Source organism: Microcaecilia unicolor, chromosome 7, assembly GCF_901765095.1.
Source record: "Microcaecilia unicolor chromosome 7, aMicUni1.1, whole genome shotgun sequence".
NCBI classification, from domain to species: Eukaryota; Metazoa; Chordata; class Amphibia; order Gymnophiona; family Siphonopidae; genus Microcaecilia; species Microcaecilia unicolor.
Genome location: NC_044037.1, coordinates 158473947 through 158497179, shown reverse-complemented (window position 1 = coordinate 158497179; position 23233 = coordinate 158473947). Strand labels below are relative to the sequence as shown.

At 43.9% G+C, this 23233-nt stretch overlaps 1 protein-coding gene across 1 annotated transcript in view; it reads left to right on the top strand.

Moving 5' to 3' along the window:
• Positions 1-23233, top strand: part of PIKFYVE (phosphoinositide kinase, FYVE-type zinc finger containing) — a 750252-nt gene that overhangs the window by 130962 nt on the left and 596057 nt on the right. Inside the window, 1 exon segment of the mRNA XM_030210724.1 lies at positions 18699-18788. Coding sequence (XP_030066584.1) covers positions 18699-18788 — 90 coding nt within the window.

Below are 23233 nucleotides of genomic sequence, written 5' to 3'. Positions count from 1 at the left end.
TTATTAGTTTGATTAGTAAAAGTCTGTACAACTTGAGACATTAAATCCCATAAAGAATCGAGAGTTACCTCAGGCGGTTTCTCCAATACTTTAGGTAGAGTAATCTCAAAATGTTCTGGATTCTTCAAAATTCCATATCCTCTCTGTCCCGCAGATTTTACCTCGGTTTTGGTCATCCCGTGGGTCTCCAACTGCCCCTCTATCTCTCCCTCTAGTTGGATTTTAGCTTCTCTCATAGGGCATTCCTCGACGCTCTGTGGCGGAGGTCCCTCAGATCCTTTGGAAGGAGAGCTGGTCAACCGGGGCTGCGGAGTCCTGCCTGAAAGACGCCGATAATTCTTTTACCAGCCCGGTGTCTATCATGGGTCCACTCCCAGTCACTATATCGTGTCCCAAGGTCCTCAAATATCGATCAGTCGGACCTGAAGGTAAGGGGGAAGGCAGCACAAAAGCTCGGGCTGCAGCCCTTCCCCCTCTTTTCGGCAAAATTCACTGCTTAGGGAATGAGGTCCTCAGCGTGTCTAGGTAGTGGCAGCCATCTTGGATCGGGCTCAGTTGTTTGAGAGTTTATAGGACCTGATCTTTTCTGCCATTTGTAATCTGCTTAATTGAATCAAGCCATCTAAGGTAGTGGGGAGTTCAACTATATGGGATAGACCCTGCTTCACTGCCTCCTTTAACACCATCTTATACTGCTTCATTAGGGTTCATTAATTCCATTTGGCATGTGAGCTCCATTGGCTAAACTCGGCAGCATACTCCTTGATGGGACATTTCCTTTATCTCCCAGAGGACTTTCTTTAAGAGTTGTCGTATACTACTTCCAGGATCTGGAACAGGGAATCAAGGATAGCAACTTCTGGACTACTTTGTTCAAGTCCTCAGGCAAAATGGGCCAGAGTACTTAAAGAATAAGTTAGCCCTTTACACACCTTTAAGACCTTTAAGGTTCTCTCAAGGATAATCACTTATCTGTACCTTCATCAAAAGAAATTGTACGATGTGATATCCGCCAGAGAGCCTTCTCGGGAGTAGTCTCTAAGCTCTGGAATTTACTCCCAGAGGGGCTATGTATAACTCGAGACTACCTCTATTTCAGGAAGCAGGTAAAAGCCTGGTTCTTCTCCCAAGCCTTTAATATAAAGGGTGACTGACTATACCAAAAGCAGTAAAAACTACGCCCGACCACCTAAATTTTCGGAAAGCACTAGACCTGTTCAGAAGAGCATACCCCACTGGCCCAACATAAGAATACCTGGACACTTGCGACACAATGTAACTAAAGATCATAATGGACATTACCGGACTCTTCTTCCCAATTTCCCTCCCTAAGTTCCCCCCAATTGTACCTACCATACATGTACCTCATTCTACCACAATATCACTTTGTATTCATTCATACTATGTATTTGTTCAGACCGGAATCGGCTAACACCGTTAACGGTTATATGTAAGCCACATTGAGCCTGCAAAAAGGTGGGAAAATGTGGGATACAAATGTAACATAATAGTAATAATAATGTACACCCGTTCTGCATCTGGACTAGCTTGCTGCACACACTGCAACTTAGATCAGTTCCTTATCTTGTGCTTAACTATACAAAGAACGTGCCTTGAGTTTAACTAACCTTCAAATTATCCCATCTGACTCTGTATCTTGCATCTTGTTCCCATCATTTATCTACTCTTGATGATCCCTCAGCTATTTGGTAAGCCATATTGTTGAAAATATTTAGCATATCTGTTAGTTGAATGTTCTAATACATGTTTCTTAAGTGTATCATTAGAATTATGCTAATACTGTATTATAGCTCTGATATTTGAATTCCAGTGCTGTTAAATGTGTATATTTTTGATACTGTTTCATGGTAGTTCTATTACGTTTAAATTTACTGTTTTCAGGTTTACCTTATTTATTGTATATATATTTATTCTTGGTTATTTTACTATTGTTATGCTGTTAACAAAATTATAAGTTTTATGTTAAACTGTACCTGCTGTACACTGCCTTGTGTTAATCTCTTCATAAAGGCGGTTAATAAATCTCAAATAGCTGCACCCTAGAAACCCCATGTACTTCCATACAGAACTTATATTAATATAGTCATATTTCAGAAATTAACCCTGTGCCTCTCATGCTCCTTGAGGTTAGTTTTCATTCACATGGTACAAGGGTATGTGTGTATTTTATAGATACAGATATATACAAAACATACATACTATACATTTTTAGATGTCTATTTTAGTCTTACATATTTTATGTGATAATTATACTTAAAAGTTTTTTTTTTACCTGTTTTGTCATACACATATTTTTCATCAGTCAAATGTTTATTTCTTACATTAAAAATTCTGTAATTTTATTTTTATGTTTGTTTAGTGGTTGTGCTGTGGCCACTGACATGTATACCCTCTTGCAATTATATACTATAGCAGTTAGCACACCCTTATAGAATAGTGCTTAGGGCTCTAAGCTGTGTGGGAATCCTTCAAATACAATGCTGCCCATGGAGGATTGTGCTTCAGTTTTGTGGGTTGAATTGCAAGGGACAGGCCTATGGAGTCCTGTAGAACTTGCGTGAACCTTGCTGCTGAACATGTGATATTGAAACAGCACTCTCACTGGCAGTTACTTCTTATGATTCCTGTATACTTTCTCTTCTTGGTACTTTCCCTTCCTAATCTGTTTCTCCATCTGAAACCACTGTATACTGCTGGAACACACTGCCCACCTTCTGCTTTCACCATCTCTTTTGTCTTCTCCCTTCTTCTCAGCTCTCAACCTTCAACATTTCCTTCCTTCCATTCAGCCATCTCCATTCTGTCTGAGTACATCTCGCCTTCGTTGCTGTCGTCATGCCTCTCCTACTGTTCTCCGAACTCTGGGCCAGATGCACTAAACTTAACGAGCTATTAACGAGCAAGTAGTAAACCCTCGCATGCACTAAAGACTTCTCCGAGCCATTTTCCGACAACGGTAGCAGCTAATGAAAACTGAATGCAGATGAGCAAATTGTGTAGAAACCCTATTGTAATGAGATGCACTAACCTTTTCCGATTGCTCTAAAGCTGGAAAATCTAACCAGAGATCTGTACCTGTCGTTGGGGCTACGAGGGATTGAAAAACGTCTATAAGTGTTACAAAAAAAAAAATCGGGAAAAAAAGTGCTCGTCAGGGACATCCTTTATGGATGTGCTTCACTCGGCTGAGAGACCTGGAAGTCTCTCACAGCGCATTTAGCTCAGCTTCCCCTCCCCCCTGCATTGAAATGACAGCTTCCCGCAGCCCCGGCCTCCCTGCCATCCTCCGCACCCCTGTGGCCCCGCCCCCTCCGTCTGCCACCGGACCGGGACCTCACAGCGCCTCTCACCTCTGTGTGAAGGCGCTGCAGCATGCAACAGCTGATCGCTTCCCTTCGGACTTCCCTCCTTTTCTCCGTGGCCCGCCCTCGTTTTTTTTTTCTTCAGCATTACCAGAATCAAGAGAGTGTCCGACATCTTATGTCAATACATTTTTTCTGGTTTATTCGGTTGAGCTGTTTTTTTCAATACATATACTAGAAGATTCACGACTGCGGTCTTCAGTACATTTGGTTTCATCAAATCAACCATATTTTGACAGTAGAGGATCATTGTGTAGCCCCTGAAGCAGCCCTGCTGGGCGAAACATGGCCTGTGTCGGGCTGTACTGTATATAATTTTTAATATCAATAAATTACATTTTTTCATAACGATCTGCTTTGTTGATTTTCCATCTTGGAGTTTGCAGACCGTCTGCCCTTTTGCTTTCTTGGACTATCCCATTTTTTCACCATCCTTGGGGTTAAAAAGAGCTTGTCTCTTTATCCATCATCATCTGAACAAATTCTCAATATTACACGAATCACAATCAGGATTCCGCTCAAACCACAGCACCGAAACAGTACTAACACTCTCCTAACCAAATTCAAACAAGAAATTGCAACTGGCAAGAGTGTACTTCTCCTTCAATTTGACATGTTGATTGCTTTCGACATGGTTAACCATAAAATACTACTAAACATACTAGAATACTTCGGGATCAGTGGAAGCATACTCAGTTGGATCAATGGCTTCCTAACCACAAGAACATACCAAGTGATAGCAAACTCGAACACATCACTACCATTGAAACCAGAATGTGGAGTACTCCAAGGATCACCGCTATCACCGACCTTTTTCAACCTAATGATGACCCCACTAGCCAAATCCCTATCCAACCAAGGCCTCAACCCCTACATGTATGCAGATGATGTCATGATATACATCCCGTTTAAACATGACCTAGCAGACTTCCAGTGGAGGCATGGAGCGGTGAAGATGCAAGACAGCACTGCTCCGAGGCGTATTTATAAATCAGCACTAGTAGAACCGACCACTCGCCCAAATCCGAAATAAAATCAAAAGAAGGACTGGAGTGTATACCTGGCGACTTGCGGTGATTGGGAAGAAGCGGATGGCAGCGAAATCGGGCCGTAAAGACCCCAGAGATAAGACCTGCGCCACAGAAAACAAAATGGCGGACAGGGCAGCGCCGACATCACCGTCCCCTAGCTCAATTGGGCTGCAGGGATTACCGAAGAGGTGAAGGCGGCGGTAGAACAAACGGTGGGAGCTAAGCTACAGCTCATATTGGATAAACTAGAAGGACTGACTGAGAAACATATGCAGCTCTTTAATGAACTTCAAGCGGTGCAGCAGAGAATCGGGCAGGCAGAGGAAGGGTATTCAAAAGGTTTCAGAACAACAACCTAGACTGCAGAAATGCCTAGCAGAGGTGGAGCCAAAACTTGATCTCGAAAATCGATCGAGAAGGAATAACTTGCGCTTCGTGGGGCTGCCTGAAATCTTGCCAGAACGGAATTTATGTGCGTTCCTGGAAAAATGGCTACCAGAGGCGCTGGATAATGCGGAGTTGACGACGGCCTTGCAGGTGGAAAGAGCGCACAGACTCGGACAGAGAAGGTAGGACACGGGAAGATCCAGAGTGGTGATTTTTAAGATTTTGAACTATGCCCACAAAATGATGATATTACAAGAACTACGTGCAGGCAAGCAGCTCGAGTACAAAGGAAAGAAAATCCTATGCTTCCAGAATTATTCTACTGCAGTGTCCACAGCTCGAAAAGGATTTGCACCGTTGTGCACTAAACTCTTTGGGCACAAGTATAAATTCAGCCTGCTTTACCCGGCCAAGTTAAAACTGATGGAAAATGGGCAAGCAGTCTATTTTGAGAAAGTGGAAGAAGCAACCGCATATGTAGATCGACTGCTGGCTACGGGACGTGAAAGCTGAGGCTGGGCAGTAGATCTGCGGAAGGGAAACGACTTGTATTGAGCACTGTAAATCACAGTCATGTTTGAACTGCAGGAATTACGTTATAAAAGTTAAAAGTTATAATCTGTAGCAGAGTTCGCCTGACAGAGAGATTGGAGTGGACGGAGAATAAACGGCTAAGGAGTCAGTACTTCGAGAACTGAGATCAACTGCTGCTGTTTGGTTATTGAGAGTTTTGAGCGGGCCCGGTCGTTGGAGGAGACCAGGACACTCGGCAGAGTAGAATGCCAAGGAAAAGCATCAGAGTGGAGAGAGCTGGGTATATATAATGAGAATACTGAATGTTTGGAACTATATAGAGGACTGCACCTAGCTCTCAGAAGATTGGTGAGAAGAGAGACGCATGAAAAAGACAGATGGGTAACAAAATAGACAAAGTTACAGAGGCGCCCGAGCCTTGGGAAAACAGTAAGTTATGCCTAGTGGCATGAAGGGATGGCAAGAGGGGGGGAATGAGGGGGGTATGAAAAAGCAGGGAGGGAGGGTGAAGTCCTGGATGCATGTTATCATATAAAATGGGTAGGGCACACACAATCGTGGGTAGTCCAATGAATGCGGACACTAGTGGTAAAATGGGCCAAGGGGGTGGAGTTGGGACACTCTCTTTGTCAAAATGGAGTACATGATAACAGCTGGTGGAATATCATAGGGCTGAGAGAGGAGTGACATGACAACATTACAAATAGTGACATGGAATGTGGGGGGTATACACTCACCGGTTAAGCGACAAAAGGTATTGAAAATATTGAATGACAAAAAAGTGTCAATAGCATTTTTGCAGGAGACGTATCTGACTCGAGAGGAACATGCTAAACTGAAAACATGGTGGGTGGGAGAAATATATGATGCCCCAGCGGTAGGAAAAAAGGGAGGCGTAGCGATCTTAATAAGAAAAACTATTAATGTGGAGGTTAAAAAGGTGGTGGCAGATGTGGGGGGTAGGTATGTCCTGTCATCTGTGATAGTGGAACACCAACTGCTATTGCTTTGTAATATTTATGCTCCAAATACTTATGATAGGCAATTTTTTCCACAAATCATTAGGAAAATGCATGTACTAGGAGATTTACCGGTGGTGATAGGGGGAGACATGAATGATGTAATGGATCCAGAGTGGGATAGATCTAAACCCACGGGGAAGGAATTGGCAAGAAAGGAAAGAGGTATATCTAAGATATGTGGCGCTTTGGAGCTGGTGGATGTGTGGAGGACGCTGCACCCAGTAGACAAGGATTTCACCCACCTATCCAGAGCCCATCAAACAATTTCTAGAATCGATTATATACTGATCTCATGACGTAATGACAAAGGTGGAGGAGGCTCAAATTGGCCCTATAATGATCTCAGATCATGTTTGGGTGAGGCTGCAACTGTGGATAGGTGCGGGGAGACCACAATTTGGAGCTTGGAGATTTCCAGCTCATTTGTATCGGGATGCCCAGTTCCTGCCTTTCCTGCTGCAGAAGTGGAAAGAGTATAGTACGAATAATGACCAGCATAGGGCAGACCCAGTCCTCTTCTGGGAGACGGCGAAGGCGGTCCTCAGGGGGGATGTCATATCCTATCTGGCAAAGAAAAAGAGGGCTAGAGATGGGGAGGTGATCAGATTAGAAAGGCAAGTGGTAGCATTGCGGAAGAAATATGGGCAAAAACATGATCTAGGCATCCGCAGACAGTTGTTAGAAACCCAACAGACTTTAAATGAAACATTACAGGAAAGGACTCAGAAATCGGCCATATATTATAAATATCAACTTTATAGATTTGCCAATAAGAGTGGGAGGTTCTTGGCTAGGATAGCACACAAGAGTCTTAGTGCTAAGAAAATACTTACCATGGAGAATAGCACGGGTGGTAGAGTAAATAAGGATGAAGGTATAGTTGATATATTGCAAGAGTTCTTTGGAAATTTGTATATGCAACAGGAAGACCTGGTGCGACCTAGTGAGGCCTACTTACATAGTATGGACTTACCACAGGTCTCGGTGGAGGAGGTGGAAGTACTAAATGCGCCAATAGCAGAAGAGGAGGTGGAGCTGGTAATAAAATGGAGTAAGTTAGGTAAGGCACCAGGGCTGGACGGTCTTAGGAATGAATTTTATAAAATCTTAAATACAGAGATAAGCCCATTGCTGGCCAAGGTCTTTAATGTAGCCATACAACAGGGACAGATGGCGAGGCATCTTAATAGAGCCGAAATCAGTGTACTGCCGAAACCGGGCAAACCAGCTAATAAGCCAGACTCATATAGGCCTATTTCCTTGCTGAATGTCGAGTTAAAATATGTAGCTAAGATCTTGGCAAACAGGCTGGTGAGGTTTTTACTGGAGTTGATTATGGATTCCCAAGTGGAATTTGTACGTGGGAGAGTGATCGCTAAGAATATGCGCTGGATATGGGTGGCCTTAGAGAAGGTAAGGCTTGAACAGATCCCGGCCTTGTTAATAAGTTTCGACGCGGAAAAGGCGTTTGACCGAGTAGACTGGACCTATTTATTTGGAGCATTGACGGCCTATGGCATCACGGGATTTTTCGCACGGGCTGTTTGGGCCTTATATGCGAGCCCTATGGCTCAGATATATGCAAATGGGCTCGTCTGCTTGGTTCCCGATATGGAGGGGCACGAGGCAAGGCTGCCCACTATCGCCACTCCTTTTTATCTTGGCGCTAGATCCTCTCCTACGGGAAATCCATAAGAACACAGACATTAGAGGGGTTAGGGTTGGAGACTTCACCTTTAAGACAGCTGCGTTCGCAGATGACTTGTTAGTTCTTCTTACAGACCCTGAGCGATCATTTTCACACCTTATGGAAAGCTTAGAGGAATATGGGGACTTTTCTGGGTTTCGGTTAAACCTTTTGAAATCTGAGGCTTTGGCTAGCACAGAAAAACTTAAGCAGAGGTGGGGGGATAGGTTCCCATTAAAGTGGGCGCAAGGAGCTTTTAAATATCTGGGAATACAGCTCCCCATGGACATTAGGCGGATTCAGGACATAAATGTCACCCAACTATTAAGGGACATGGGGGAACAGCTGGCAAGGTGGGAGGTGTTGCCAGTGTCTCTCATGGGCTGTATACAGTTATTTCGCATGATAGTTTTCCCCCGGTGGCTATATGTATTACAAACACTACCACTGAGGTTGGCCAAATGAGAAATAGTGGCGTTGAGGAGAATGGTGGTTACGTTCTGTTGGGCAGGGAAGAAACCTAAAATGAAATGGCAATATCTACTTGGGAATTGGAGAAGGGGGGGACTGGGGTTGTGTGAATATAATTAGGCCTGCCTCTTAAGACACTTGCGAGATTGGATTTTAGGCACAACTACATATACAGATGTGGAGTTGGAACGCGTGTATTTCTCTCAATGGCATGTTAATTATCTATTGCATACTAAGAGAAAAAGACAAATACCGGAAAGAATTAGAGATTGCATAGTGTTGGAGCCGCTATGGTACATGTGGAGGGAATTATTAGCTAAGTGGGATCAGGACCCAACCTGCAGCATATTATTGCCATTAGATGGTAATGGGGATTTCACGCCAGGTAGAGATAATGCAGTATTTCGTAAATTACGGGAACAAGGAGTAGAACTGCTAGAAAGTTTCATCCAAGAAGATGGTACTGTGCTCCCCATTGCTGAATTCCAGCAACGATGTTCAGGGGGGCCAGCTCAGATACTAGCTTACCACCAACTAAATCACTATGTGCATAGCCACCCAAAAGAGAGTTTAGCCCCTGGGTTTGGAAGGAAGATTCGAGCCTTTCTGGAAGGGAATGCACTGGGCCAAGTCTCGGTGTCTTGGTTCTGTAGGGAGTTAGTGAAGGGTCAGCGGGAGAGGCAGGTAACTGAGGTAGCAGAAAGATGGAGTGCAGAAGCACGCACCAGATCTCCGAGTGTCACATACACCAATCAGTGGCAGGAACACCGAGAATAGTTCAGAACACGGAGTTACAGGAGTGTCATTATAGAATGTTACATAGAGCCTATTTTTCTCCGGGAAGGGCGTTCCATGCAAAAGTCACACAATCTGATAACTGTTTAAAATGTAAGCAGGGAAAGGCAACTATAGCACACTGCATTTGGCAATGCAGATTCATCAAAACCTTTTGGGGGAGGCTAGGCAAATTTGTGGGAGAAGCGCTGGGATCTCGGGTTGTCCTAACTTTTGAGAGAATGTTGTTGGGTATACCTGGGCATTGGGGTATAGGTACACAGAGAGAAAGAATATTCTTGAGCAAGACATGCATAGTGAGGAAAAAGTGCGTTCTTAATCACTGGATAATGGATATACCTCCCTCTTACTGGTATTGGAGGAATAAGCTCCATCAGTTAATGTTATGGGAAGCGAGAGGAGCGAGGTTAACCCCTAAAAGACAAATGCGTTTCTTGAGTATCTGGGGGAAATATCTAAATATATCACATCACCCCGAGCACGCAGTCATTTGCATAATAGACTACCCTTGGAGACTGGAAGAGATCGAACAAATTAAAGTAGGAAACATGCAACAGGTAGGAGGGGGGAGGGGAGGGAAGGGCAGGATAGGGCAAGGAGTGGGGAAGGGCTTAGGAAGGTAGATAGAATTGGTATTTTTTAAGAATAAACAAGAATTTTAATAGATCATTCTCACACTAGTTGTGAGAGGAGGGAAGGGTAAGGGGAGGGGAGGGGAGGGAGGGGGAAAGAGCGATTTATATATAAAAATTGATGACAGGTTGAAAATGCACCCACAGAGAAGACAAGGTGATAGACAACTTATGTGACTCTAAGTGGGATAGTTCGTTGTTGCAATGTTATTGTATGCAGCATACTGTTTTGATTGTTCACCTACACATGTTTGTGTTATTGTATATTCAAAATGTGGATGAGAATTTTTGTTTAGGAATGTCATCAATAAAAATCGTTGAAACACAAACATGACCTAGCAGAAATCACAAACAAAATCAAACTTAACCTCCAAATCATGAACTCATGGGCGGATGATACACTTCAATTAAAACTCAACGCAGAAAAAACATACTGCCTCGTCCTCTCATCTCCACACAACACGAAAAAACCCACACATATAAACACCCCAGATTACACCCTTCCTATTTCAGACAGCCTGAAAATTCTTGGAGTGACAATTGACCAAAATCTCACGCTAGAGAGCCAAGCGAAAAATACATCAAAGAAAATATTTCACTCAATGTGGAAACTCAAACGAGTAAAACCTTTCTTCCCGAGGGAAATATTCCGCAGCCTGGTACAATCAATGGTTCTGAGTCACCTAGAGTACTGCAATGCAATTTATGCTGGATGCACTGCCCAAAAACACCGCAGCCAGACTCATATTTGGCAAAACGAAATATGAAAGTGCCAAGCCCTTACAAGAAAAACTACATTGGCTTCCAATCAAAGAACGAATTGCGTTCGAAATCTGCACCCTGGTTCATAAAATCATTCACGGCGAGGCCCCAGTCTATATGGCAGACCTTATAGACCTACCAACCAGAAACACAAAAAGGTCAGCACACACATATCTAAATCTCCACTACCCCAGCTGCAAAGGACTAAAATATAAAACAACATATGCATAAGCACGCAAATATGGAATGCACTTCCAAACGTCATGAAAACAATGCACGACCTAACAAACTTCTGGAAATCGCTAAAAACCAACCTCTTCACAAAGGCATACCAGAATGAACTAACCTAAACACCTGAACCCTCCAACACAATCGAAACTACTACCAGAATTGGACAAAGCTTAACTCTCTGTTCTTGTATACTTATATACTCTGTCATCTATGATCATTAACACTTGACCACTCGAGGTGCTGGAACTGAACCAAACTCCTGCAAAGGAAAGGTTTAATTCTGACCTCTAAATCCCAAACTTCTCAACTATCTGGCTTTAGGTGAGATACCTGATAATCTCTTTAATTTTAATGCTTATTGCTTAATAAATTTAATTAGCACTGTGAAACCTCTCTTTCTTTCTTTCTGTTCCTGCCAAACTCTGATAGAGAGGAGAGGCATTTTACATTACTGAAACTGCTTTAATTATTGGGAATATTTAGATTTATTTAAAAGGAAAGTTAGTAATATCTAGGGCAGTTTTAAAAGTTAAATCAATTGAAAAATCTTTGCTCAGACTGTACCATTTGGGTCCATTCAGCTAGAGTATTCCCTTGATAAGAGCACTTAGCTGACACTTTGGGACTTATAATCCCACCCACCCCAGGGTTTTCCACTCATTTATAGACAAACCAAACCTCATTAACTTTATTCAATCGTACACAGGCAGTCTTGCAGGCTGTTACTCCAACATAGTACACCTGTTCATACCCATTTCAACCAATCAGGATACACTCTGCAATAATTGTGGTGCTTTAGTTTCAAGGCCAATCATCTGGAGACTTAAAGCTTGTCCTATCTGTCTTCAGCTATCTACTTTAAAACAAGAGCTCTGTAAAGTAATGCAAGAATGAGATGCAATTAAAGCAACTTATAGGACTGTGCAGAATCATAACTTCTCACCATTGCCTCAAAGAATAAAACCACATAAGAACAGATGGTTCACAGTAGGCTCAGGCAGACTTCGTCATGTGACACAGAAGCATCCGCCCGCACAAGTGTTGCCACTACAAAATTCTTTTGCTCCACTACAGCACTGTGATGTTCCTGAAAATAAAACTGAAGCGGAAGAAAAAGCAAGGAAGGGGGAACAAAAAGATGAGAAGGTACCCAAAGAGAAAACACCCTCACAAATCACTAAAACCAAAACACATACTAGGAAATGTAGATGGAAAGCAATGACCACAAATGCTCGCAGTCTAAGCAATAAAATTTATGACCTTCAAGCCCTGATTTTGGAGGCTGACTTGGACATAGTTGCAGTCACAGAGACATGGCTCAATGGTTCCCATGAATGGGATGTAAACATACCAGGCTATAATCTTTTTAGGAAGGATAGAGAGGGACGTAAAGGTGGAGGAGTAGCTCTGTATGTGAGAAATGGTATCGCAGCGACTGAAATGACAGGGAACTGGGGAAAGGAAGAAGCGATATGGATCACCTTAAAAAGAGAGGATAGAACCTTGGTCCACGTGGGTGTTGTCTATAGACCCACGACACAATTGGCGGGACTAGATAAAGATCTGATCGCTGATATTCAAAAGTTGGGGAAGAAAAGAGAGGTGCTGTTGTTGGGAGATTTTAATCTGCCGGATGTAGATTGGAAGGTTCCATCTGCGAAATCGGAAAGAAGTAGAGAGATTGTGGATGCTTTCCAAAGTGCTCTGCTCAGACAAATGGTGACGGAACCCACGAGGGAGGGAGCCACGTTGGATCTGGTGCTCACGAATGGGGATAGTGTGTCAAATGTCCGAGTGGCTGCACACCTGGGAAGCAGTGACCATTAAACGGTTTGTTTTGACATAACGGCTCATGTGGATGGCGGCCACTCTAAACTCAAAGTCCTGGATTTCAAGCGAGCTGACTTTAACAAAATGGGAGAATACCTGAGGAAGGAGCTGATGGGCTGGGAGGACATACGAGAAGTGGAAGGACAGTGGTCCAGGCTGAAAGAAGTAATAAACAGGGCCACAGACCTTTATGTAAGGAAAGTAAATAAAAGCAAGAGAAAAAGGAAACCGATATGGTTCTCAAAGCAAGTGGCTGAGAACATAAAGATTAAAGAGTTAGCGTTCCAGAAATATAGAAAATCTCAAGAGGAGGAACACGGGGAGGAATACCGGATGAAACTGAAAGAAGCCAAGAGAGAGGTACGTCTGGCGAAGGCGCAAACTGAAGAACAAATGGCTAGAAATGTAAGGAGGGGAGACAAAAACTTCTTCAGGTATATTAGTGAAAGGAGAAAGACTATAAAGGGAATTGTGAGACTAAAAGATACAACGAAACGCTATGTAGAAAATGATGAAGAAAAAGCCAATTTGCTAAATAGATACTTTTGTTCTGTTTTCACTGAAGAAAATCCTGGGGAAGGACCGAGAGGGACTGGCAAAAGTACACCTGAGAATGAGGTGGATAGAGCACTGTTCACGGAAGAGAGTGTGTATCAACAACTTGGAAAGCTAAAGGTGGACAAAGCCATGGGACCGGACGGGATCCACCCCAGAATAATGAGGGAGCTCAGAGAGGTTCTGGCGGGTCCTCTTAAAGACTTGTTTAATAAATCCTTGGAGACGGGAGAGGTTCCGAGGGATTGGAGAACGGCGGAGGTGATCCCTCTTCACAAAAGTGGTGATAGGGAAGAAGCTGGAAACTACAGGCCGGTAAGCCTCACTTCGGTTATTGGAAAAGTAATGGAAGCCATGCTGAAGGAAAGGATAGTGAATTTCCTGGAAGCCAATAAGTTGCAAGATCCGAGACAACATGGTTTCACCAAAGGGAAATCGTGCCAAACGAATCTCATTGAATTCTTTGACTGGGTGACAGGAGAATTAAATCAAGGACGTGCTATGGACGTAATCTACTTAGATTTCAGCAAGGCTTTTGACACGGTTCCCCACAGGAGGCTCTTAAATAAACTAGACGGGTTGAAGATAGGACCCGAAGTGGTAAACTGGATTAGGAACTGGTTGACGGGCAGACGCCAGAGGGTGGTGGTGAATGGAGTTCGCTCGGAGGAGGGAAAGGTGAGTAGTGGAGTGCCTCAAGGATCGGTGCTGGGGCCGATTCTGTTCAATATATTTGTGAGTGACATTGCCGAAGGGTTACAAGGTAAAGTTTGCCTTTTTGCGGATGACACCAAGATTTCCAACAGAGTGGACACCCCGGAGGGAGTGGAAAACATGAAAAAAAGATCTGAAGAAGCTAGAAGAATGGTCTAACGTTTGGCAATTAAAATTCAATGCGAAGAAATGCAAAGTGATGCACTTAGGGAGTAGAAATCCAAGGGAGACATATGTATTAGGCGGAGAGAGTCTGATAGGCACGGACGGGGAGAGGGATCTTGGGGTGATAGTATCTGAGGACCTGAAGGCGACGAAACAGTGTGACAAGGCGGTGGCCGTAGCTAGAAGATTGCTAGGCTGTATAGAGAGAGGAGTGACCAGCAGAAGAAAGGAGGTTTTAATACCCCTGTATAAGACGTTGGTGAGGCCCCACCTGGAGTATTGTGTTCAGTTTTGGAGGCCGTATCTTGCGAAGGATGTAAAAAAAAAATGGAAGCGGTGCAAAGAAAAGCTACGAGGATGGTATGGGATTTGCGTTCCAAGACGTATGAAGAGAGACTTGCTGACCTGAACATGTATACCCTGGAGGAAAGGAGGAACAGGGGTGATATGATACAGACGTTCAAATATTTGAAAGGTATTAATCCGCAAACGAATCTTTTCCGGAGATGGGAAGGCGGTAGAACGAGAGGACATGAAATGAGATTTGAAGGGGGGCAGACTCAGGAAAGATGTCAGGAAGTATTTTTTCACAGAAAGGGTGGTGGACGCTTGGAATGCCCTCCCGCGGGAGGTGGTGGAGATGAAAACGGTAACGGAGTTCAAACATGCGTGGGATATGCATAAAGGAATCCTGTGCATAAGGAATGGATCCTCAGAAGCTTAGCTGAAATTGGGTGGCGGAGCAGGTGGGGGGAAGAGGGGTTGGTGGTTGGGAGGCTAGGATAGTGGAGGGCAGACTTATACGGTCTGTACCAGAGCCGGTGATGGGAGGCGGGACTAGTGGTTGGGAGGCGGGAAATACTGCTGGGCAGACTTATACGGTCTGTGCCCTGAAAAGGACAGGTACAAATTCAAGGTAAGGTATACACATATGAGTTTGTCTTGGGCAGACTGGATGGACCATGCAGGTCTTTTTCTGCCGTCATCTACTATATATGTTACTATGTTACTGTATTTCTCTTACTGGAATTGGCAATCGCCATCACGGTACTATGTAAGCCACATTGAGCCTGCAAATAGGTGGGAAAATGTGGGATACAAATGCAACAAATAAATCATACTTCCTTATAAAACTAGAAAGATGCCTGCTTATTTTCTGAGAATATTTTAGTAGAAGTTTGGCAAGGTATATGCTGGAAAAAGTAAAATAGCTTAGGTATGTTCATTTTTTTTGTGTTGAGATTTCAAGACAGAGCAGGAGGCTTGATGGGAGGCTTTAGTTGAAGCAAGTCCTGTATGAATATAACAACTAAAGGCTGTTACATGGATTTCCCCACCTTAATGTTGTTTCCAAACAAATATAGGCTATTGTATTCCATGTTGTTTTAATCTGAAAAGTCAGACCTGTATTTATGCACCAGCAATCCCTTATAGATACGATGGTGATACCCAGGTATGCACACTTCCTTATTGCCAGCTTGAAATTGCTTGGCACACTGGTTCTCAAACCTGATCCTGGAGACACCCCAGCCAGTCCACAATATCCACAATGGATATTCATGTGAGAGATTTGCATGCACTGTCTTAGCCTGGAGTCTTCCATCCTGACATGCTAACACGGAACATCTCAGTGTTGTTGAAATTGATAGTTTAATCACAAAGATCTTTGTACTGATCCAAAGCTTCAGACCTGACTTCTTTGCATTGGTTATGTAGAGTAGGACACTATGAGCACATAAGATATTGTGATGTACCTCATTGATTTGAAACTTTTTTTTTTTTTTTTTTAATATTGTTCACTAGATCCTTCAGTGTATTTTGAAGGATAAAAAAGCCACTGATCGTGAAATGCTTCTGCTTGTTTCTTTGCTCTTTAGTGTGGTGCATTGAGCATTTCTGCATCAGGAGAGCTTGAGACCTTTCATAATCCCTGAAGTCCTGGGTGCTTGGGGTATTGTTACCCTGCCATTTAAAATTTGTAATTTGCTGTATTTATTTTGTGAAATTTTAGAGCCAGAGTTTTTCTGTATTGATTTTGTGAAATTTTAGAGCCTGATGTTTGCATAGGGCTTCTAGGTAGAAATCAGGATGTTCAGGTCCGGACAAAAAGCTGTTGAACACAAAGCCTTTCTTTAAATGTATTTAAGGACATAGGCATTAAAAGTGAAGATTGTTGCACATCTCACAGGAACAGTCATTTTATTAAAAAAAGTAAAAAAAAAAAAAAAAAAAAAAAGGCATCTCTTGGAGGTTTTGAATTGTTTGGGTATCAGTGCTTAAATGTGTAAGTGCCAATTTTTAAAAAATCTAGATGTTCAGGAAGAGCCAACTAAGGAGCCATGTGCAAGACTTTTTTTTTTTTTTTTTTTTTTTTTTGAAGTATTTTCAAAAATTGCCTCCTCAGTCATTGATGTAAATCCCAAGTTCAAATGCTTACCCCTTCCTCCGAGTAAATATAAGTGCTGGCATCTAGATTTTTTTTAAGCATGCCATTATTTCCATTATTAAATTGGAAATACATGCATATTTTGCTAGTACATTCATGACGCTCTCCCTTTAAAATGGCGTATGCTGTGAACGTATGTAAATAACTGCTTTCTAAAATCATTGGGGGTCAATATTCAGCCGCCGGCCATGAGTATTTTGCTGACTGCTGCCAGTTTTATTCCTAGATATTCAGTGCCAGGCATATCTGGACTTTGGCATTGAATATTCTGTTTATACGGAGTAAGCTAACACATAGCTGGCTAAGTCTATATTCAGAACTTAAGCGGCTGTGGGTTACTGCATAAAGATAGGACTTTGTTTTTTGTGGTCCCATTTATACAGTTACAATGGCTGGTTAAGTGCTTAATAGTGGCACTTAACTGGCAAATTGCTGACTCCACCACCAGAACACCCTCAAAATAGCCAGTTTTCACTTAGGCGCTAACCACTAATTTTCAGCAGTGATAACTAGTTAAGTGCTGCTGAAAATTAGCAGATAGCCCTGAACAGGCAATTTCATCTGTCTGCAGCCATTTCTGGCTGGTTAAATAATTTTGAATGTCAACCAGATTATTTACTCTTATGCTGTGCAAGCTTTCTAAAAAGATCTGCTTAGTTAAGTGTAGTGTGAAATATATTTGAACAGGTGTAGTTAATTTTTTTGTACATGGACCTTAAACCAGGGAAGTCAGGTTTTCAGATTCTGCTTCTCCTACTGATGCTCGTTGTGGCCAAATTACTTTATCTTTCATTATCCCAGCCACTAATTCAGGTTGTAAGCCCTGTCTGATGAATTTGAATTTTAACTTCCCTTGAGCACTTGTTTGGAAAGGTGAGAGTAATCAAATTCATGTATGAAAATGTCAGACCTGTCATCTGGATAGATTTATTTATTTATTTTTCTTAAATTTGTACCCCGCGCTTTCCCACTCATGGCAGGCTCAATGCGGCTTACATATTATATACAGGTACTTATTTGTACCTGGGGCAATGGAGGGTTAAGTGACTTGCCCAGAGTCATAAGGAGCTGCCTGTGCCTGCAGTGGGAATCGAACCCAGTTCCCCAGGACCAAAGTCCACCACTCTAACCACTAGGTCACTCCTATGTGATACTATGTGGTATTTATCTGCTGTTGTATTTTGTTTTTGCGATTTGTTTATTTATTTATTTGTTGCATTTGTATCCCACATTTTCTCACCTATTTGCAGGCTCAATGTGGCTTACATTATTCCGTAGTGGTGATCGCCATTTCCGGTATGAGGAAATACAAGTTGGTAATGCATTAAATGTTCATAAGAGGACAAGCAGATTATAAAGAGTTAGCTAATTTATGAAGTAGGTTCTTTTTTTTTTTTTAATAAATTTGCATTGGTTGACACCTTTTTCAGTAGTAGTTCAAGGTGAGTTACATTCAGGTACACTAGGTATTTTGCTGTCCCTGGAGGGCTTACTATCTAAGGGGTCCTCTTACAAAGTTGAGGTAAGGCTACTGTGCACGCCCAATTGACACAGGTAGTGTGCCCACCTGGCTGTAATGTCGAAGTTGGCGCGCTGTTTCCGGCGGTAGAAAATCTTTTTCTATTTTCTACCATGGTGGGCGTTACCAGTGGGAATCGGTAATGTGGCCAATCGGTAACGTGGCCACATTGGTGCATGTGCATGACTACTGCGCATGTAGCACATGAGCTCTTAATGCTAGGTCAGTGGGTGGTGGTAAGGCCTCAGGCAATAAATAGCCACTTTTTACCATGGCTTTAGTAAAAGAACCCCTAAGTTTTCTGCGTGATTTGCCCAGGCATAGCAGTGAGATTTGAACCGGGCTTCCCTGGTTGCCAGCCTGGTGCTCTTAACCAGTACTTCTCCACTGCAGGAATTTCTGTGCTGTAGCATCTATCTGACTTGTCCCTCTTAAAAAGAGCAAAGCAGAAGCGTGTGTCTGGTGACGTGATGAGTTGCTGATGTCTTTCCACTGCTGATGTACAGAGTTATATTGTTTCTGATTTGTTTTTAGTCTGATTCATCAGGAGCCATCAGCTGCCTCGCTTTCCACACGTCTTGCCCCTGTGCAGGAGGATACTGGGAAGTCTCCAGCTCGTAACAGGTAAGTTAATGGAATCCATGATGGATGTGTAAAAGGAAGTGGGGAGTGGACCAATGACTCCAGGGAAAACGGGATGCAAGTCTACAAGGTATCACTTTATTCAATGACTCGACACAGTACCGTGTTTCGACCACAGGCCTGCCTCAGGAGTCTTAAATGATCCTTGGTATTTGCAATGAGTCTCGAAGTTGATTGGTCTTGAAAAAGACCTTTGTAAACCTGCTGTGTCTTAGCGTTGCTGTGTGATTTTTACAACCTGTATAGGACAAAAAAAAAAAAAGCCTTCTAGATGGTGCCCCCCAGGACCGTGTGATTCCATTATTTTCACATTTCAACAGTTGGTGCTGAAGGAATTGGAGGAAATAGAACAGGATCGTAATATTAAATTAATACACAATATGTCCAAAAAACAACGTATAGCTTTAACACAATTAATGAATGATCCTACATTGATTATTAGTAGAGCAGACAAAGGCGGTGGAGTAGTGGTTATGGATAAAGTAACCTATCAACAGGAAGCTAGGAAGCAAATGGATGATCATAGATATTATAAAAAATTAACACGAGATCCTTTCAATGAGTATCGAGAACAAGTAGCAACTATGATAACACAAGCTTTAGCAGTTGCGACAATTACACCTAAAGAAGCTAAATACTTATATAGAGAACATGCTAAAATTCCTATTATATATTTCACCCCGAAAATACATAAATCTGCCACAAATCTTCCAGGGCGCCCTATCGTCTCTGGTATTGGATCACTATTTGAGCCCTTGTCTCAGTATGTTAATTATCATTTACAAGGGTTTGTCCCCCAAATTAAATCTTATATACAGGACTCAACACATTTGATAGACATATTGGAACAAGTATCTATTCCTCCTAACTCCTCTATAATTTTAGCATCGTTAGATGTTAATGCCCTCTATACTAACATACCCCAACAAGGGGCAAAAAATATTATATCTAATTACATAGAATTAACATCTCTGACTGGAGCTCACCAACAGCTGATTAAGGATATGTCAGAATTAATTATTGACAATAACACATTTAAATATGAGGATACATTGTATTTACAAGTGAAAGGTGTGGCTATGGGGGCTACGGTAGCCCCTACCGTAGCCTGCCTTTATATGGTCAGATATGAAGAGCTACATATATATTCATCTCAATATGCTAAACATATTTTGACTTGGAAACGTTTCATTACGATGTTTTATTGATATGGACAGGTACAGAATCTCAACTGTTTGAATTCCTTAATTATATTAATCAATGTGATCAGAATATTTCGTTTAATATGGAAAGCAATTCTCAAACAATACATTTCTTAGATTTAACTATATATTTGCAAGATAATAAATTTCATACATCGTTGTTCAGAAAACAAACAGAAATTCTGTGTTGCATTTCACTAGTTATCATCCAAAAAAATTAAGGGAAAGCATACCTACAGGACAATTTCTTAGGGTGAAAAGATTGTGCTCTGAGCAACATAATTTTCAAGCACATGCTGAAATTATAAAACAGCGATTTATGCAGAGAAAATATCCTAAAAAAGTAATCAAACAGACGTATAAACGAGCACGTTATGCCAACCGGGAGTGGTTGTTGCAAAATCCAAAACGAACACAAGAGAAGCAAGCCCTAGTATGTGTTTTGCCATATTCAAAACATAATATACAATTACGACAAGCTATAACTCGTCACTGGAACATATTACAAATTTATCCTGTATTTAAGGATAAACCAACTTTTGCATATCGCAGGAATAAAAACCTAGGAGAATTAATGTCAGCTTCCAGATATATGAATAATATGCAAAATTCATCACAATGTGGATTTAAACCTTGTATGAAGTGTTGTTATTGTAGTCAAGTAATTGAAGGGGACACTATCTATAATCAACAGGAATAAAACATTCCAATTAAAATGTTCAGGTGATTGCAACACGGAGGGGGGTAGTCTATGTTGTAGTGTGCCCCTGTCAAAGTAAGAGAAAATTAAAAATCAGAATAGGAGAACATCTAAGTAACATCAGGAGGGGAAATTTAGAAGCGCCATTAGTTCAACATTGGCAGGATAAAAATCATACACTTACAGATCTTAAATTTTCTATCTTAGTCAAGATAGTTCTCTGATGACAAGCAGGCTGCTTGTTCTCACGACTGGGTTGATGTCCACGGCAGCCCCCTCCAACCGGAACAAAAACTTTGCGGGCGGTCCCGCACGCAGGGCACGCCAACCGCGCATGCGCAGCCATCTTCCCGCCCGTGCGCGACCGTTCCCGCTCAGTTTTTTTCGATTCCGCGCTGGAGAGAGACGTGTTATTGTCTCTCTGTCAGCCCTGGAAACCGGCCGCGAGTTTTTTCTCTTTTTGTACGCGTTTGCGCTTCTTCCTTTTTTCTGTTTAAAAAAAAAAAAAAAGCTAAAGCAGTTTGTCCCCTCGTTGTCTTTAGCCGCGGGGGCGCCTCGTTGCGGCCTTGTGGCCGCGCGGTTTTCTTTTTTCGGGTGTGCTTTTCACCGCCACCATCGACGACTTTGACTTCGCCAATGCAATTTTTTCGTCGATGTCCTCGAAGGTCCCCAGCGGATTCAAGAAGTGTGGTTGGTGCGGCCTGCAGATCTCGCAAACCGATACCCACGCTTGGTGCCTCCAGTGCCTTGGGCCGGAGCATAATACCAAGACGTGCACCTTGTGTCTCGGCTTGCGGAAGCGGACACAGGTGGCGAGGCAAGTTCTTCGGGACTGTCTTTTTGGAACTTGCGCCGGCCCGTCGACGGCATCGGTGTCGACGGCCGGATCTTTGGTACCGATGTCGACGAAATTGGCACTGACGATGGCACCGACCCCAGGAGTACAGGTACCGTTGGCCCGCCGGCCTGCCGGCGGGGGTGAGCAGCCGCACGGGCAATCGGCCCGGCCACTCCCTCTACCCAGGGCCATCGGGACCGAACCCTGTCAGACCCGATCCCTCGAGGGGGGGGGGGGTTCTACCTCCTCGTCATCTCTGCCGCCAAGTGCCGATGACAGGCACCGAAAGAGAACCAAAAAGCACCGTCATCGGTCACCCACGGCGCATGGGACTACCAGCTACGGCGCCTCCAGAGAGGATTCAACGCCGAGGAAGCGGCAGTGCCGAGAGGAGCGTTCCCCCTCGGTTGAAGAGGTGTCGCTGCGTCAGTCCGTGGGTGCTTCGGTACCGTTTCCTGGACTCGAGCAGCTTCCGGCACCCACACCCGGCCCCCCTGCCTTTCCCGACAGCGGGCCTTGACGAGTGCCTCCAAGCCATCCTTCCGGGGATTCTGGAAGGGCTGATGCGCCAAGCTCTGCCGGCACCGGGGATGCTTGCGCCCCCGGCGCCGTTGATGGAGGCGCCGGTGTGCTCTAGCTCGATGCCGTGGCCCGCGACGCCGCTTTTGGTACCGGTGTCGACCTCCACGCAGGTGGAGTCCCCGTCGACGTCGATGGAGGGTGCTTCATCCCCGCCGGCGCGGGAGTCCACCGCTCGACGCCGTCACCGGGGACTTGGTTCCTCGCAGTCAAGACGGGCCCGGTTGAGGTCTGAGCTGCAAGAGCTCATGTCCGACACCGAGGAAGAGGCCTCGTGAGGGGAGGAGGAGAACCCCAGATATTTCTCCTCAGAGGAGTCTGAGGGCCTTCCCTCCGACCCCACTCCTTCACCGGAGAGGAAGCTCTCACCCCCTGAGAGCCTCTCCTTTGCCTCCTTCGTCATGGATATGTCTATCTGCATTCCCTTTCCCATGGTCTCTGTGGATGAGCCGAGGGCTGAGATGCTCGAGGTCCTTGACTATCCATCACCACCTAGAGAGTCTTCCACGGTGCCGTTGCACAATGTCCTCAAAGAGACACTGCTTCGGAACTGGCTGAAGCCATTATCTAACCCCACCATCCCCAAGAAAGCGGAGTCCCAATACAGGATCCACTCTGACCCAGAGTTGATGCGGCCTCAATTGCCCAGAGTTGATGCGGCCTCAATTGCCTCATGACTCGGCGGTCTTGGACTCTGCTCTCAAGAGAGCACGGAGTTCGAGGGATACCGCCTCGGCGCCCCCGGGGTGGGAGTCTCGCATTCTGGACTCGTTTGGGAGGAAGGCCTACCAATCTTCCATGCTCGTGACCCGCATTCAGTCATACCAGCTCTACATGAGCATTCACATGCAGAACAATGTGAGGCAACTGGCGGACCTGGTCGACAAGCTCCCCCCGGAGCAGTCCAGGCCTTTTCAGGAGGTGGTCAGGCAGCTGAAGGCGTGCAGAAAGTTCCTGTCCAGGGGTATCTATGACACTTGTGATGTGGCATCTCGAGCTGCGGCCCAAGGTATAGTGATGCGCAGACTCTCATGGCTGCGTGCCTCTGACCTGGACAACCGCACCTAGCAATGGCTGGTGGATGTCCCTTGCTGGGGGGATAATATTT